A 13274-nucleotide genomic window follows, 5' to 3' on the forward strand; every position below is an offset into this window, starting at 1 on the left:
TGTGTGTGTGTGTACATGATGGTTTTGGCTTTTTCTTCACAACCTCACTATCAAGCTATGCTCAGATACTAAAGCATTCTGCAACACATTTGTTCTCAATCTCTGAAGGACATTTTCTAGATTAGTGTTAAAACCTGAGGCCAGAAATATGTATCTATACACAATGTGAAAATGAGCAAGCTACTTCATGGCTCAAATGTGTGTGCTGCATACATTACAACCTTAGCGGTTCAAAGCCCAGTGGTTGGCGGTCAGGCTCCAGTAACCTCTGGTTGGCTGGACTATAGGCAGGGGTGAGGAAGATGCATTCCAGCGCTGACCCACCCGTTCTGCTTTCTGCTGTGTAAGAGAGGGATAGAGGAAGAGAGAGAGAGAGAGAGAGAGAGAGAGAGAGAGAGAGAGAGAGAGAGAGAGAGAGAGAGAGAGAGAGAGAGAAAGAGAAGGGTTGTTTGTTCCCTCTCTGCCACAATCTGGTCTTGGGGCTTGTGAGTCAGTCGGGCTGGCAGCGTGAGAAACAGAGGGCCTTTACCATGGGGATGGGACCGCTGACATCAGCACGATGAGAGGAGCGAACAGACAGAGAATGAAAGGGGGAAGAGGAGGAGGACTGTAAACCAAGAGGACATAAATGGCCATAGAGGAGCCTGCAGTGAAATGTAGTCATGCAGAAAGTTTAGATTTCTTTTTTCTTTTGCTGTGATTTTGATATATGCCTCAACATCAATCCTCAGCTCTCTGCAGTTTTCTTGGGAGTGATGTCATTGATAGGAGTTCCCCATGAACGTTGTTGACAGTGCAGCCTGTTGATTTATTGACAGAAGCAAGTAAAAGGATTCTGGAAACAGATAGTTCTGTTGATTTATTGGATTTTTTAAGTAAATGTAAATTTAGTTTTGAGCTCCAGGAGGTTCCACTCCCCCCTGCTGTGTTAGAGTGAAAGGTGAATTCTCAAAAGAATATCTAGATTAAATCCCTACATGTTTTATTGTGTCATAAAGACCAATGGATCACATCAGCAGGTATTGAATCACCAACAGTAAAACTTGTTCTACAGACGTCTCCTCTATCCTCCTAAGCTCCTGCTCGCTTCACTTACGGTGGCCTGTAGCTGACATGAAGTGACCAAACGTAATTCTGCTTTCAGCTGGTACTCAGAGGCCAGATCAGGTTGGAATGTGTAATTAAGAGGTACAGGATAACAACAGCCTTAGAGATGGGATGAGAGAATTGGAAATCTGGAGGTAGCTCTGAAAAGAGCCACTGCTCCTTCATGTCTAAAGGGGCCAGTTGAGGTGGTTCGGGCTTTATTATATATTATACATGGTTGAAAGACTACACATCCTATCTGGCTCTGGAGCACCTCAGGGTCTACCAGGAGGAGCTGTAAGGTTTAGCTGGGGAATGGGATCTCTGGAACACCCCTGGTTGGTTTGCGCGAGCGACTATTGTGAGTTTAAGGACTTAAAGGTTCAGTGTGTAGAATTTAGTGACATCTAGTGGTGAAGTTGCATGTTGCAGCTGAACCTCATCCTCACCTTCCAAACATGAAAGGGAACTTGTGGCAGCCTTCAGTTGTCATGAAAACTCAAACTTACCACTGTAATAAATATGGCGGCCTCCATAGATGGGACCCGCTCCCAAAGTAAATATGAAGTTTTTAAATATAAAGAGCTCATTCTAGGTTAAAGAAAACAACAATTTGCACAATTTAGATGAAACACACTAAAGAAAACATCACTAGGATTATTTTATATTCAGTTTCTGCCGATAGATCCCTTTCACCTAGATCTTACAAACTGAACTGTTTAAGATCGATTCGGTTAACCCATTAAAGCACTGAGGTCTTATAGAGGAGACTATACAGTTTGAAAATGTTTAAGCCTCACAGCTCCGTAGTGGGAAAGTGTTGTTCCTCGTAATCTGTCTGTTTTCCTTTCATGTATCCCGTCGTTGTTTTTAAGAGCGTTGAATTTGATAGAGTAGGAAGAGACGAGCCGGCTCATGTTTAAAAAGTCCTGCTGGTCTGTGTTTTTAGACACAGAGAGACAAACACAGTCATCTTTATTATTTTACACTATTTGCAAACAGTTGGGTCGACGTAAGAAAACAGTCTTTGGTTGCCAGGTGACATTTGATTTATCAGCAAATCCTCAATAAAAGCTTTGTTTCCCTGCTGGCACCGTCTCACCTGAGAGGAAACACAGGTCACGGAGGCATTACTCATGTCCATTGAATGGCAGGAGTATAATTCACGTTTGAAACGGCTGTATCTCTTAATCCAGGAATTGACTTCAGCGTCAAAGCAGGTCTACGAAGCGACTTTTAGATTCTTCAGACGAGCTTGGTCATTATGAAAGTATGCTATGCAACCAGCCGGACCAGTCGGGGCACATTGCTCAGTGCAGAACACCATGTCACCTCTCTCAGGCCGGAAGAGTGATTGAGCCGCTGATGACAACTCAAACCTTTTGCCTCGGGCAGCAGTGTAATGAGAGGAGGTTGTTTTTGGTTAGTGGTGAGCGGGAATAGGGAACTGGTTTGTACTGAAACATACGATAAACCACCCAAGTGTAGTGTTAAGGAAATACATTAAGGAAGTATGATACAAGTTTGTGTGTGTGTGAATATATTTAGAAACAATAATCTTCATAAAGACTCTAGATTGTTTCGGGACATGACACATACTGAGCAAATGTTTCACAGAAGTTATACAAACATCAGTGTCAGGACAAATTTTGAGAGACTGTAAATATTATTAAACATGATAATCAAATAATAATGTTAGGAGTGATAACAATAATGTGTGTCATTAAAATAGCACCTTCAACAAATCAAGACACTTTACAAAGGTTAAAAAACAGAGAAAGCAAATAAAAGCAAATGACGATAATTATATAATACACATCATGAAAGTACCTTAAACCTGTCGGGCAATTTCTGGTTTCTTAGTGGCCTGATAAATCATATTGGCTGGCTTTTTGACTGTAACACTGATTAACACATAATTTATCTTGAATAAATTGGAAGCAGTGGAGCGTGCAACACCCGACTGTCTCTCCAGTGTCTGCCGATCACGACGAGAGATTAAGATTCAAACATTCGTATCATGACAACGTGACTCATCCTCGGTAACACGTGACAAAACCCAAACTATCCGGGTTTGTCAATCAAAACTTCACAAAGGAACATTGTGGAAAGATAGAGAAGGAGGAATGTCAACGTTGGCATGCAGTTCCAGGTAAAACAAAGTGTGTGGGTGTGTGTGTGTGTGTGTGTGTGTGTGTGTCCATGTGACTACGTGTGCTTGGTGGTATGCGTAGCTTTTTGCGCTGTGCACCTTTTGTACTTGTAATTCTCTGTGTTTCTTTCTCTGGAATGAAACTCCACGCCCTGTCCAGCGCAGGATGATCCCTTTAGACAGCGCTGTCATTAGTAACCAGGGAGGGAATAAGAATGAGATCATGAGGTATGCAGCACAACACCTATGATGGATCCTTTGACCGTCGATGAATCATAAGAAATTAAACAGGTTCATACTACATTCATACATGTCAACTGTTCTGCACAGGATTAAGATGAAATCCTGGTGTGTTCTGCATTTTCTTTAGTCCCACTCGAATGAAAAATGTGAGATGTTTTCCTGACGTGTGTGTGTCTCTATGTTTGTGTGTTTGTGTGTAAGAGACTGACTATGTAAGGAGAGAAAATGAAAGGTGATTATTGGAAGTTCTGTCATCCAACGAGACACCATTTAGGGAGCGTGCTCTCATAATCCATGTGTGTGTGTGTTTGTTCTACACTGCTAATCTGTTATTAAATATTTTGACTGGAAAGGAAGTGTGTACACAGCTTGACTGTTTGTCCGTGTGGTGCTTAAACCAGAGAGAGTTTGATTCAGACAAACGCAGAGCAGAACAGATTGCAGTATATTCAAGTTTTCACTGCTGTGAGAAACACTCTTAGCTTCCTCCTAATGCAACAAAAACACATTCTATTTTTAAACTCAAATGTCAACACACAAAAATAAAATGTAATTCACATAGTTCTAGTTAACTTCTATGGAAAACATATTTAACCGATTCACAGCAGGGGAGATGGTCCCATGTGTCCAGAGTGATCATAGGTCAAAGTGACTCTCTGTTTGAGTCACTATAGACAATATTACCCAGTCACATTTTTCTGAGGATACTTTAACACATCATCCGATCCTTTCCTCCCTACGCTTTGACTTGATTCACCGAAAACAAGAAAGATCTTGTTTTTCAGATTCTTACAAAATCTAGTAAATAGTAGTGATAGTAGTAGTAGTGGTGCATGTGATTGGATGGATGTGATTATTGTTATTAATTAACTAAAGATCATTTTACTGCTGTGCTTCTTTCAAGTGCTCTTAAGTCCAAACATCGAATCCTTCAGTGCCTAACATTTCTAGTTAAGGAATCAAATATACTTCATTATTAGAATTTCAGGAGATACAAATATGACATGGTGCTGACAGTGAAGAGATGAAGAAGAAACAACAGCTGTGTAAATACTAGTTGTGCAGAATGAAAAGTGATCTATAGTTTGAATTCACAAAAATCTGTTTGCTGAATACTCCACATATACGATACTGGTTCAAGCTAAAACCCCCTTCTCTCTTTCCCCAGATCATGATTGAGTTCTGCCCCGGAGGTGCCGTGGATGCCACAATGCTCGGTAAGCCCCAGTGTCTCTTTCTCTTGTCGTCTTCTTTGTGTCTCTGAAAGACCTCCACCGTCCTCCATGTCCCCTTCTCCACTGCTGGGACACCTACACCTTCAGCAGTGACCTTGACACAACGTAGAGATGCACCACCCTGGCCTTGAACACTTTTAGAAAGCACTTGGACATAGTGGAGTCCTCCTGTGTGGGAAATCCCCCTGGTGTGTTTTCACTGTGTAATCCACATCCTCATAACTGTCTGCGTCCCAGCTGCAGCTAACCAAACACAGACACCGGAGAATCAAGTCTTTAGGGCAGGACTGAGTGTGAAAGCCTCTCTGATCTGGGATTATTTATCCAGGTTTAGGTTTACCTGTTTCTGTTTTTCTCTTGTTGGGGTTGAAACACTAGACCAGTCCCAAGTTAGTTTTCCCAGGATTGTAGGTGCTCTATGAATGTGTAAGTTTCAACCCTGTTGTCTCCATCCCTCTCTCCTACCTTGTGTTTAACCTCTCCGTCGTCTCTCTCCTCCATCAGAGCTGGATCGGTGTCTGACGGAGCCGCAGATCAAGGTGGTTTGCCGTCAGATGTTGGAGGCTCTGGTTTATCTGCACAGTATAAAGATCATCCACAGAGACCTGAAGGCTGGAAACATCCTCCTCATGCTGGACGGGGACATCAAGCTCGGTGAGGCCTTCAGGCATCTTGCTTTAAACTACTTCTGGCTTTAGGTGCTCTTATGTAAGGTAATGCTTCAGTGGGTGCAGAAAGTCAGGATCACATAACAGTGTGTATAGAAGTTAATCCTTTATGGAGTTAACCTTGAGGACAGTGATATTTCCCTTTTTAATGCATGAGCTGACATTCATTTAGAATGGAACATTTGAGTTATGTACAGTTAGAGAAATGCACCTTCACTCATCATGAATATCATCCCGTAAATATGCCTGAGAAACATGTAAATGAATGCCCCATCTAACAATGATCATAAAAAAAATCTAGGACCCCCCCTGATTTGGATCAGCACCAAATTGAATGGGTTCTTACCTGACCTGCACCCTTCCTTTCAGTTTATAATAATCTATAAAGCTGTTTATGTGTTATGTTGCTAACAAACAAACCTACAAACAAATGGATAATATAACCTCCTTGGTAGAAATCTTAAAATCTATCTATCGACCTATACTCTGTTGTTCCTTTGTCTTACATGGAAGACACACACACGCACACACACACGCACATAGTTGGCGTGTTTTCATTTGTAGTCTTTTTGAAGAGTTCTCCACATTCTTCACATTGCACAGCTGAAGTTCTGGATCCGTCCCAATGGTCGGTATGGTTTGGATTAGTGAAGCTTTCCAGAGACGGCTCAATCTCCTTCAAGGTGTTTTATGTGCAAGTGTCACTTGAGGCTTTGCTGATTTGTCTGAATAGCTGCCGGACATTTGGATCCTCACACATAGAACTTGAAACAAGAAAGCATACACGATGTTTAACTGTCTTTAGTCTTTTTGGCTCTCAGTCACTTTGCTTGACCAGCAAACCAAAACACTGAGAACTCATTGAGGCCTCGGACACCTTCAGAGCCAGGTATTATTTATTTGTGGAACTAGCTGCACCTTTGTGTAGTTTATGTTGATTTCAAATGGTTTATGGCTTTGTGGTTACATTAAAACGTCTTCAATTCATTATTCTTCATGCTATCTTTTGAAACTCTCACAATTTGCTGACCCCTGTGCTTCCCGAGCTGAACTTGTATTTCCGCTGCTGTTCATTCTTCCCCGAGACGCCACAGCGCGATATAATCACTGGGAGTGGCCCCTTTTCAGCTCATTTAGCATGACACTGACTCATTTGCAGTCTCCAAACTCCTCAAACTGCATGTTAATTCTAACAAGGGAGTAATTAAGTGTCTTTGTGGCCACTCGTGCGTTCCCTCCGCCTTTGATGAGTGACGTCAAACATTATGTTCTCCCATTCAGTGCAGCTCCCTGTGTATAAAACTCTTCCGACACTGTTTATCTCTAGGTACAGTATGTTCAGGAATGTGACTGATTTAGAAAAGATACTCACATGTCAAGGTCATCAGAGAAAAAGCTTCTTCCTCCTTCCTGCTCTTTTATCGACGTCATGATCAATAACAAAGGCAACGATACTCGTGATTAAACCCTTTGTCTGTATTTTTCCACTGAAATCCAGCCACGATTTAATGAGTCTGTTGGGTTTCCCCTTTAAACACCTTTTATTGTGCAGTCCATTACTTCCTGCTGTAGTATTGTGATGTATTCTGAGAGCTTTTATAATTTTCTAGTGTAGAAATATTTGCATATCATCATGACAGCGCTTATTGAGGAACACACCCTTAAAACTGTGTTTTAAGGGAAGTTGAGTGTAGGTTCAACCCAGTGATGCAGCGGATTTGAGAGCAGAAGCGGAAGGAGCCCTGTGGTTTGAGCCTTTTATTGGTGTAATTGTGCTAAAATCCAGAGGATTTAACTGTGTGAACTTGTATTCAGTGTTAAATCAAATCAGTACAAGAGTTTTTGTATTGTGTAATAAGTAAAAAATTCTAGAAACTATCGACCGCAACAGTCCAAATGATATGTTTGACTGGGAAGTCGAGGATATTTGAATTGTAGTCTTCAAAACCACGACAGCCTCACTGCCTTGTGGGTAAAATCCCCGGGACTCTGCCAGACACTCCTCAACGCCGGGCATCCCACCGCTCGTAAAGTTCTTACTCACAGAAAAAAAAACACGTTCAGCCAAAGTGAAAAAAAATCCTGTAATGTGAGGGTCATGTCAGGGACTAGCGGCTTTGTGTCTCTGCCCATCAGAATTTCACTAGTCGTCTACTAAGGGGCTATTGAGGACGGGCTTTCAACTTATCTCATATCATCTTTCTGTCTTTATTTCTACAGCTGACTTTGGTGTGTCTGCGAAAAACACCAAAACCCTACAACGGAGAGACTCATTCATTGGAACACCGTACTGGTGAGTACAACCTAGACTCTGCACCGTTTACCTTGATATGAACCATATATGAAGCCATTAACATGCCTCACAATAGCTATATAAGCTGTGGAATATCCCTTTTGTGGATAAAGTATATTGTTATGTGTACGCACACTTAACCCTAATGCTCACAATGTGCTTTAATCCTCCGTTGTTGTCACAGCAGTGCAGTCGTCTCTTTACCTGAACAAGTTGGAAACGTGATCTCTAAAGTCTGCACAGTGAACCTTGTCCTATAGTTCTCTCTCTCCTATGTGAATATGACCAGTTAACCATTGACCAGAACAGGTTATCATCCCTTCAGAAATATCCTTCCAAGCTCCATGAAAACACGACCGTGCCCTCCGGGTTGCACAATACCGAGCCGTACTGAAAAGAATCTGGCAGACGGCTTTGCATTATACCTTTTCCTTCAATGCACTGATAAGCAAAGTCGACAAGGAACCGGGGGAGCAAACATTGGTTTCTTTGCACTTGAGTAAATCCAAGAGCTCAGATTTAGAGTTGTGAGAGCCGCTTTGCAAATCGTTGGCAAACACACACGCGTCAAGTGTGCTTGATGTTGACACGGGCCTAAGTAATACGAATCTAAGAAAAAAGTTAGTTAGTTAGTCTCAGTTAGTCTCGACTGCTGCTTCGAAAGTGTTTTTATGATGAGAAGCATCCGGACAGACAAACAAATATCATTTATGCGCAGTAAAGCTGATTTCATGTGTCTGTTCCTCAGGATGGCCCCCGAGGTGGTCATGTGTGAGACCATGAAGGACGCTCCGTACGACTACAAAGCCGATATCTGGTCCCTGGGGATCACGCTGATCGAGCTGGCCCAGATCGAGCCCCCCCACCACGAGCTCAACCCCATGAGGGTGCTGCTGAAGATCGCCAAGTCGGAGCCGCCCACCCTGGAGCAGCCGCACAAATGGTGAGGCTGGTGCATCAGAAAAGGAATCAGAATGAAGATTTTTTTAATTTCACCTTGTCATTTACTGTAATCTCGACTAGGGTTGCAAAATTCCGGGAATATTCAAAGTTGGAAACTTTCCATGGGAATTAACGGGAATTAACGGGAATTAACGGGAATATACGGGAATTAACGGGAATAAACGGGAATATACGGGAATTAACGGGAATAAACTGGAAATGTTGTGGGTAATTTATACTAACTGTATTTACATTGTCATATACAGACATGAATATAAACATTTTGTTTTGTCATGGGCTGATTTGAACCCTGAGGAAACTTTGGGCACTTGACTATACGATTCTGCATCGTTGTGTCATTCTTAACATAGGTCTTTGCACAGTATTTGCAAATGTACACAGCCTTTCCTTCTACATTGGATGGGGTGAAATGCCTCCACACATGAGATAGTGCACGTGGCATTGTTCTGTAGAATAAGATGAGAAAAACACTAATGCAATGCCAGAGATATAAATAGTTAGCCAAACACTTGGAATCGTCTGTAAAAATGTTTTACAATTGATGGATAAATAAATGGAAATAGGCTAGATGAACAGATGAACAATCCTCAATCAGCATGCTAATATGTTTTCTCCAGTAATATCATCGAAACTTACCTGACTAGTCCTGCACACTACAGCAGGCCTCAATAGCCCTGCTGTAGAGTGAAGGATGCTGGGAGTTATCTGTGCATGTGATGGAAGAATGCACAGTGGAGGGTTGAAACTCAACATGCATGGTGTGCTGCATTCCATACATCTTTAAAATAGAGTTTTGAATGATTTTTTTATTGCACAGCGTTTAATTTGCGTTTTTTTTTTTTTGTGTCAAAATTCCCAAAATTCCCGAGCTAAACTTTCCATGGAAACTTTCCGGAAATTTACTGGAAACTTTCCGCCCCTTTGCAACCCTAATCAGAATGAGGATTTTTTTTTGAGATTTCACTGTGTCATTTACTATAATCTCGACCCACTGTCCGTTTTTCTCCTTTTACTTAAAACTGCAACACCAGCTCGGCAGAATGTGGCTTTTCCATATCAGCCTCTTGAGTTTCCATAGCTGCAAATTCAGTGCTACAAGAATGAAGTTGTCAGGTGTTGAAAAAGAGCTGACAACTCTGAAAGCGATGGATGATCCACATGCACTTCACTTGTCTGGAAATGTTCTGTTTTGTTCCTTTGCTCTCTCTCCCCCCCCCCCCCCCCCACCTCTTTCCTCATCACTCTGGTTTTTTGATTGAATACTGTTGCTTGTGTTATTCAAGGTCGCAGCAGTTTAAAGATTTCCTGAAGAAAAGTTTGGATAAAAACCCGGAGAGTCGTCCGACCGCGACACAGCTCCTGGAGGTAGGTGCCCCCCCCACCCCCCCCACCCCCGCAGTGTGCAATTATTATAACCCCCGGACCAATTTCTACAGGGTGCTGAACTTTGATAAACGATGGAGCATTGTCCTCGCGCTGTCCTTATCTTGCACCGACACACACATATACGGAGCAGTTTAATCTTCTATTTTAAGAAGTGAATGGAGTGATCTATGGCAGGGGAGCGAGCGGTGCCCCCCCCCTCTGCCCGAGGGCACTGGCATGTGAGTGGGAGAGGAGAGTAGAAGGAGTGGAGGGGGCAAGAAATGGAGTAGGATGGCATAAAAAGTTAAGTGGAAGAAAAGTCAGAGCTTTATGTGGTGCAGTAGAGAGAGGTGAATGAACTGATGTAGAATCGCACTCTGAGAAAGTCCCAAAAATGGTTTCAACCTCCTGTGTTTTATAGAAACAGCAAAGTGTTAACATACATCTGCACTGGAGACGTTGCCAAAAAAGACCTCGATGACAGTTCCTCTGGCTGGACAGATATCCGAGGACGAGTTTTCACAACTGCTTCTCAAAATCCACAATCTCGAGTGTGAAGAATGAGAGAGTGAGTGAGAGAGGGAGAGCGAGAGGGAGAGAAAAAAAGGGTGTGGATTAAACGCACAAGAGCAGTGGTTATTACAATTCAGAGCCACGGTTTCCTGTCTGCATCCCGCAGCCGAGGGAATGCCAGCTATTTACATTCCCGCCCCGCAGCCAATGGCGCGCCTGCATTCACCACGAGCTCGCCACCTCTGGCCAATCGCAGGGAAGGCAGAGATGAAAAACCAACGAGACCCGGACCCTCGGGGAATTCTGCATGTGTGCTCCGGTGGGGTGGGGACTTGGGGGAGAAGACAGGCGCGTTCCGTGTTTTTTAGTGGCGTGCTGGAGCTTTTAGATGTTTATCATGCCTGCTGCGCCTCACAGCTGTCAGATAGCTGTGATAACGAGGGCATTGAATGTTTCTCTGCGTGACGTCGGCCCGCAGGAAGTCAGTGCATGTGACAAATGTTCGATCGGACCTTCTAATCCTGTGAATCCCTGTAGATGTGGTAACAGATGTCGAAACAGACAAATGAATCAGAGACCTCTGTGTTTAAAAAGAGGAAATGAAGGTAGAACGCATCGTGAAGTCTGACATCAATGTTTTTATTAGAAAAAGTTAGATTTTTTAGAATCAGTTTAACCATCTTACAACCTCCTCTCTCCCGTGCGTCTTGCCTTCTGTGTGCCTCATGTGTTGTGGTTAGGAATGTATACAAAAACAACAGGACACAGGATCAGTCACTGTGGCTGTGCGGCTGGCGGGAAACCACGCAGTCATTATACTGAATATAGCTACTCCTCCCACATACTGTATTTGCTCATGGATTCGTACACAGCTTCCATTCTGGATGTTTTCTCCTGGAGTTTCTCTGTATGATGGGTAGTTGTACAATCGTGGTATTTGGCAGGTTTATAGAGATTTATAGGGATTTTTCAACATTGATATTTGTACTTGAACCCTAACTGACATCATGAAATCCTTTGCCTTGAAACCATAACGATTATATATTTGTTTAAGCCAAACCTTAAGTGACCATACACTTCATTACCATCAACTCCAATGTCCATCATGGGGAGAAAAGCTCCATTACACCAGCTACTTATAACCCGAGACCCTTACTAAGCATGAACTTGCCTTAGAATAACCATGTTAAGTTTTCTTCAGTATCTAAGTAAACAAATGGTAAGGCCATAGTTCACAGGAGGATCATTTTCACAGGGACTATTTTTTTAGTAGAAAGAAGTCCCAGTGAGGTTTGAGGATTATACAGAGAAAGAAGAGAACCTGAAGTGAGGCAGGAAATAACATAAGGCAAAAAATCTGTCAAAACTGATTTAAAAAGTCCAGAATTAGTACGTGCAACATCCCAACCCCTGCTCCAAACCTAGCCTAAACTTAACTATTACCTTCATTTCAAAACAAATCTTCACCTCCAGAGAAAAATGTCTTTGCTCAAATCTCAAATGTTCACCCACTGTAGGAACTCTTATGGCACCTGAAGATAGATATGAAGAGATTCACCGATAAAATATCAAACATTTAATAGTTACAGCTTCTTAAATGTAAGAATCTGCCATTTGTCACTGTTAGAACTTTCACTGTTTCCTGGTGTCGAGATATCAATAGATAATAATGATCCTCTTTAACTCCATCATTCTTTTGAGCTTTTTGAAAGTTTAATTTACATTTGAAATGCATCTGCCCTCTGCAACACCCGCTCTGCTGACACACCCTCCTCCAGGCGTCACAGATTTAGAGGAAATATGTCAAGTATTATGGGAGCATTACACAAGATGCATTTCCTCAAGTCACTCTGAGCCTCTTCAGGTTTAACAGTCTGATGCCAGCTCCCTCCGCCTGTTGGTGCTTCCTCAGAAAATGGAAGCGTGGCTGCTGCGTCTCGATCATTTCAGCTAACCGCTGAGAATGTCACAAGTTAACCAGTGGGGCTGTCTCCTGCATCAGTTGCTGAACTTGTGTTCTTTAAATTCCAATCCCATGATGCTCTCTGTGCACTCATGTTCCTGCTGCTCTCTGCTCTGTAAGACATCTCTTCACTTCCTTAGAATGAACCACACTTAATTGCAGTAGTATAGTATTTTATTTTCATTTACAAGTAACATAAATGCAAATGAAGACCATTTGCATTAGATCTTGCCCACTCTCTCCATTGATACGTAAACATTTGCATTTTTAGTTTCAATTGAACTTCTGCCAAAAGCAATTGCATGTGTATACAGTATATAGTATTTAAATATAATTGATATCTTCGACAATGTCATGCAAGCCTTTCCACTGCCGTGTAATAAATGCTGAGATGACTCCGAGAAATTAAACACAACCTGACTCATTAGACAATAGCTGACTGTTGTTTGTCACTGGAGAAGTTAAAAGCCGAGCACTAATGCAGGGGACAAGACCACGCACACAAAAAACTCATCAAGCACAACCACACACATACACACACACACACACACACACACACACACACACACACACACACACACACACACACACACACACACACACACACACACACACACACACACACACACACACACACACACACACACACACACACACACACTTCGACACACTTCGTGGTCCAGCACCACTTGTTGCCTTTTTGCCGCTTGTCAGCTGTTCCAATTATCTTACACAGGAGTGCAAAGCATCTGAATAATTGACGACCCGTCTTTTGTCCCGGCCGCACTCAACT

The 13274-nt window shown here is 42.5% G+C and overlaps 1 protein-coding gene across 1 annotated transcript in view; it reads left to right on the plus strand.

Annotated features, from left to right (window-relative positions):
* stk10 (serine/threonine kinase 10) overlaps window positions 1–13274 on the plus strand; it is a 40822-nt gene that overhangs the window by 15367 nt on the left and 12181 nt on the right. The window contains exons 3-7 of the mRNA XM_061085662.1: window positions 4650–4698; window positions 5221–5370; window positions 7605–7677; window positions 8426–8620; window positions 9924–10005. Coding sequence (XP_060941645.1) covers window positions 4650–4698; window positions 5221–5370; window positions 7605–7677; window positions 8426–8620; window positions 9924–10005 — 549 coding nt within the window. The remainder of the gene's footprint in view (window positions 1–4649; window positions 4699–5220; window positions 5371–7604; window positions 7678–8425; window positions 8621–9923; window positions 10006–13274) is intronic.

This window comes from Limanda limanda, chromosome 14 (genome assembly GCF_963576545.1).
Source record: "Limanda limanda chromosome 14, fLimLim1.1, whole genome shotgun sequence".
Classification (NCBI taxonomy): Eukaryota; Metazoa; Chordata; class Actinopteri; order Pleuronectiformes; family Pleuronectidae; genus Limanda; species Limanda limanda.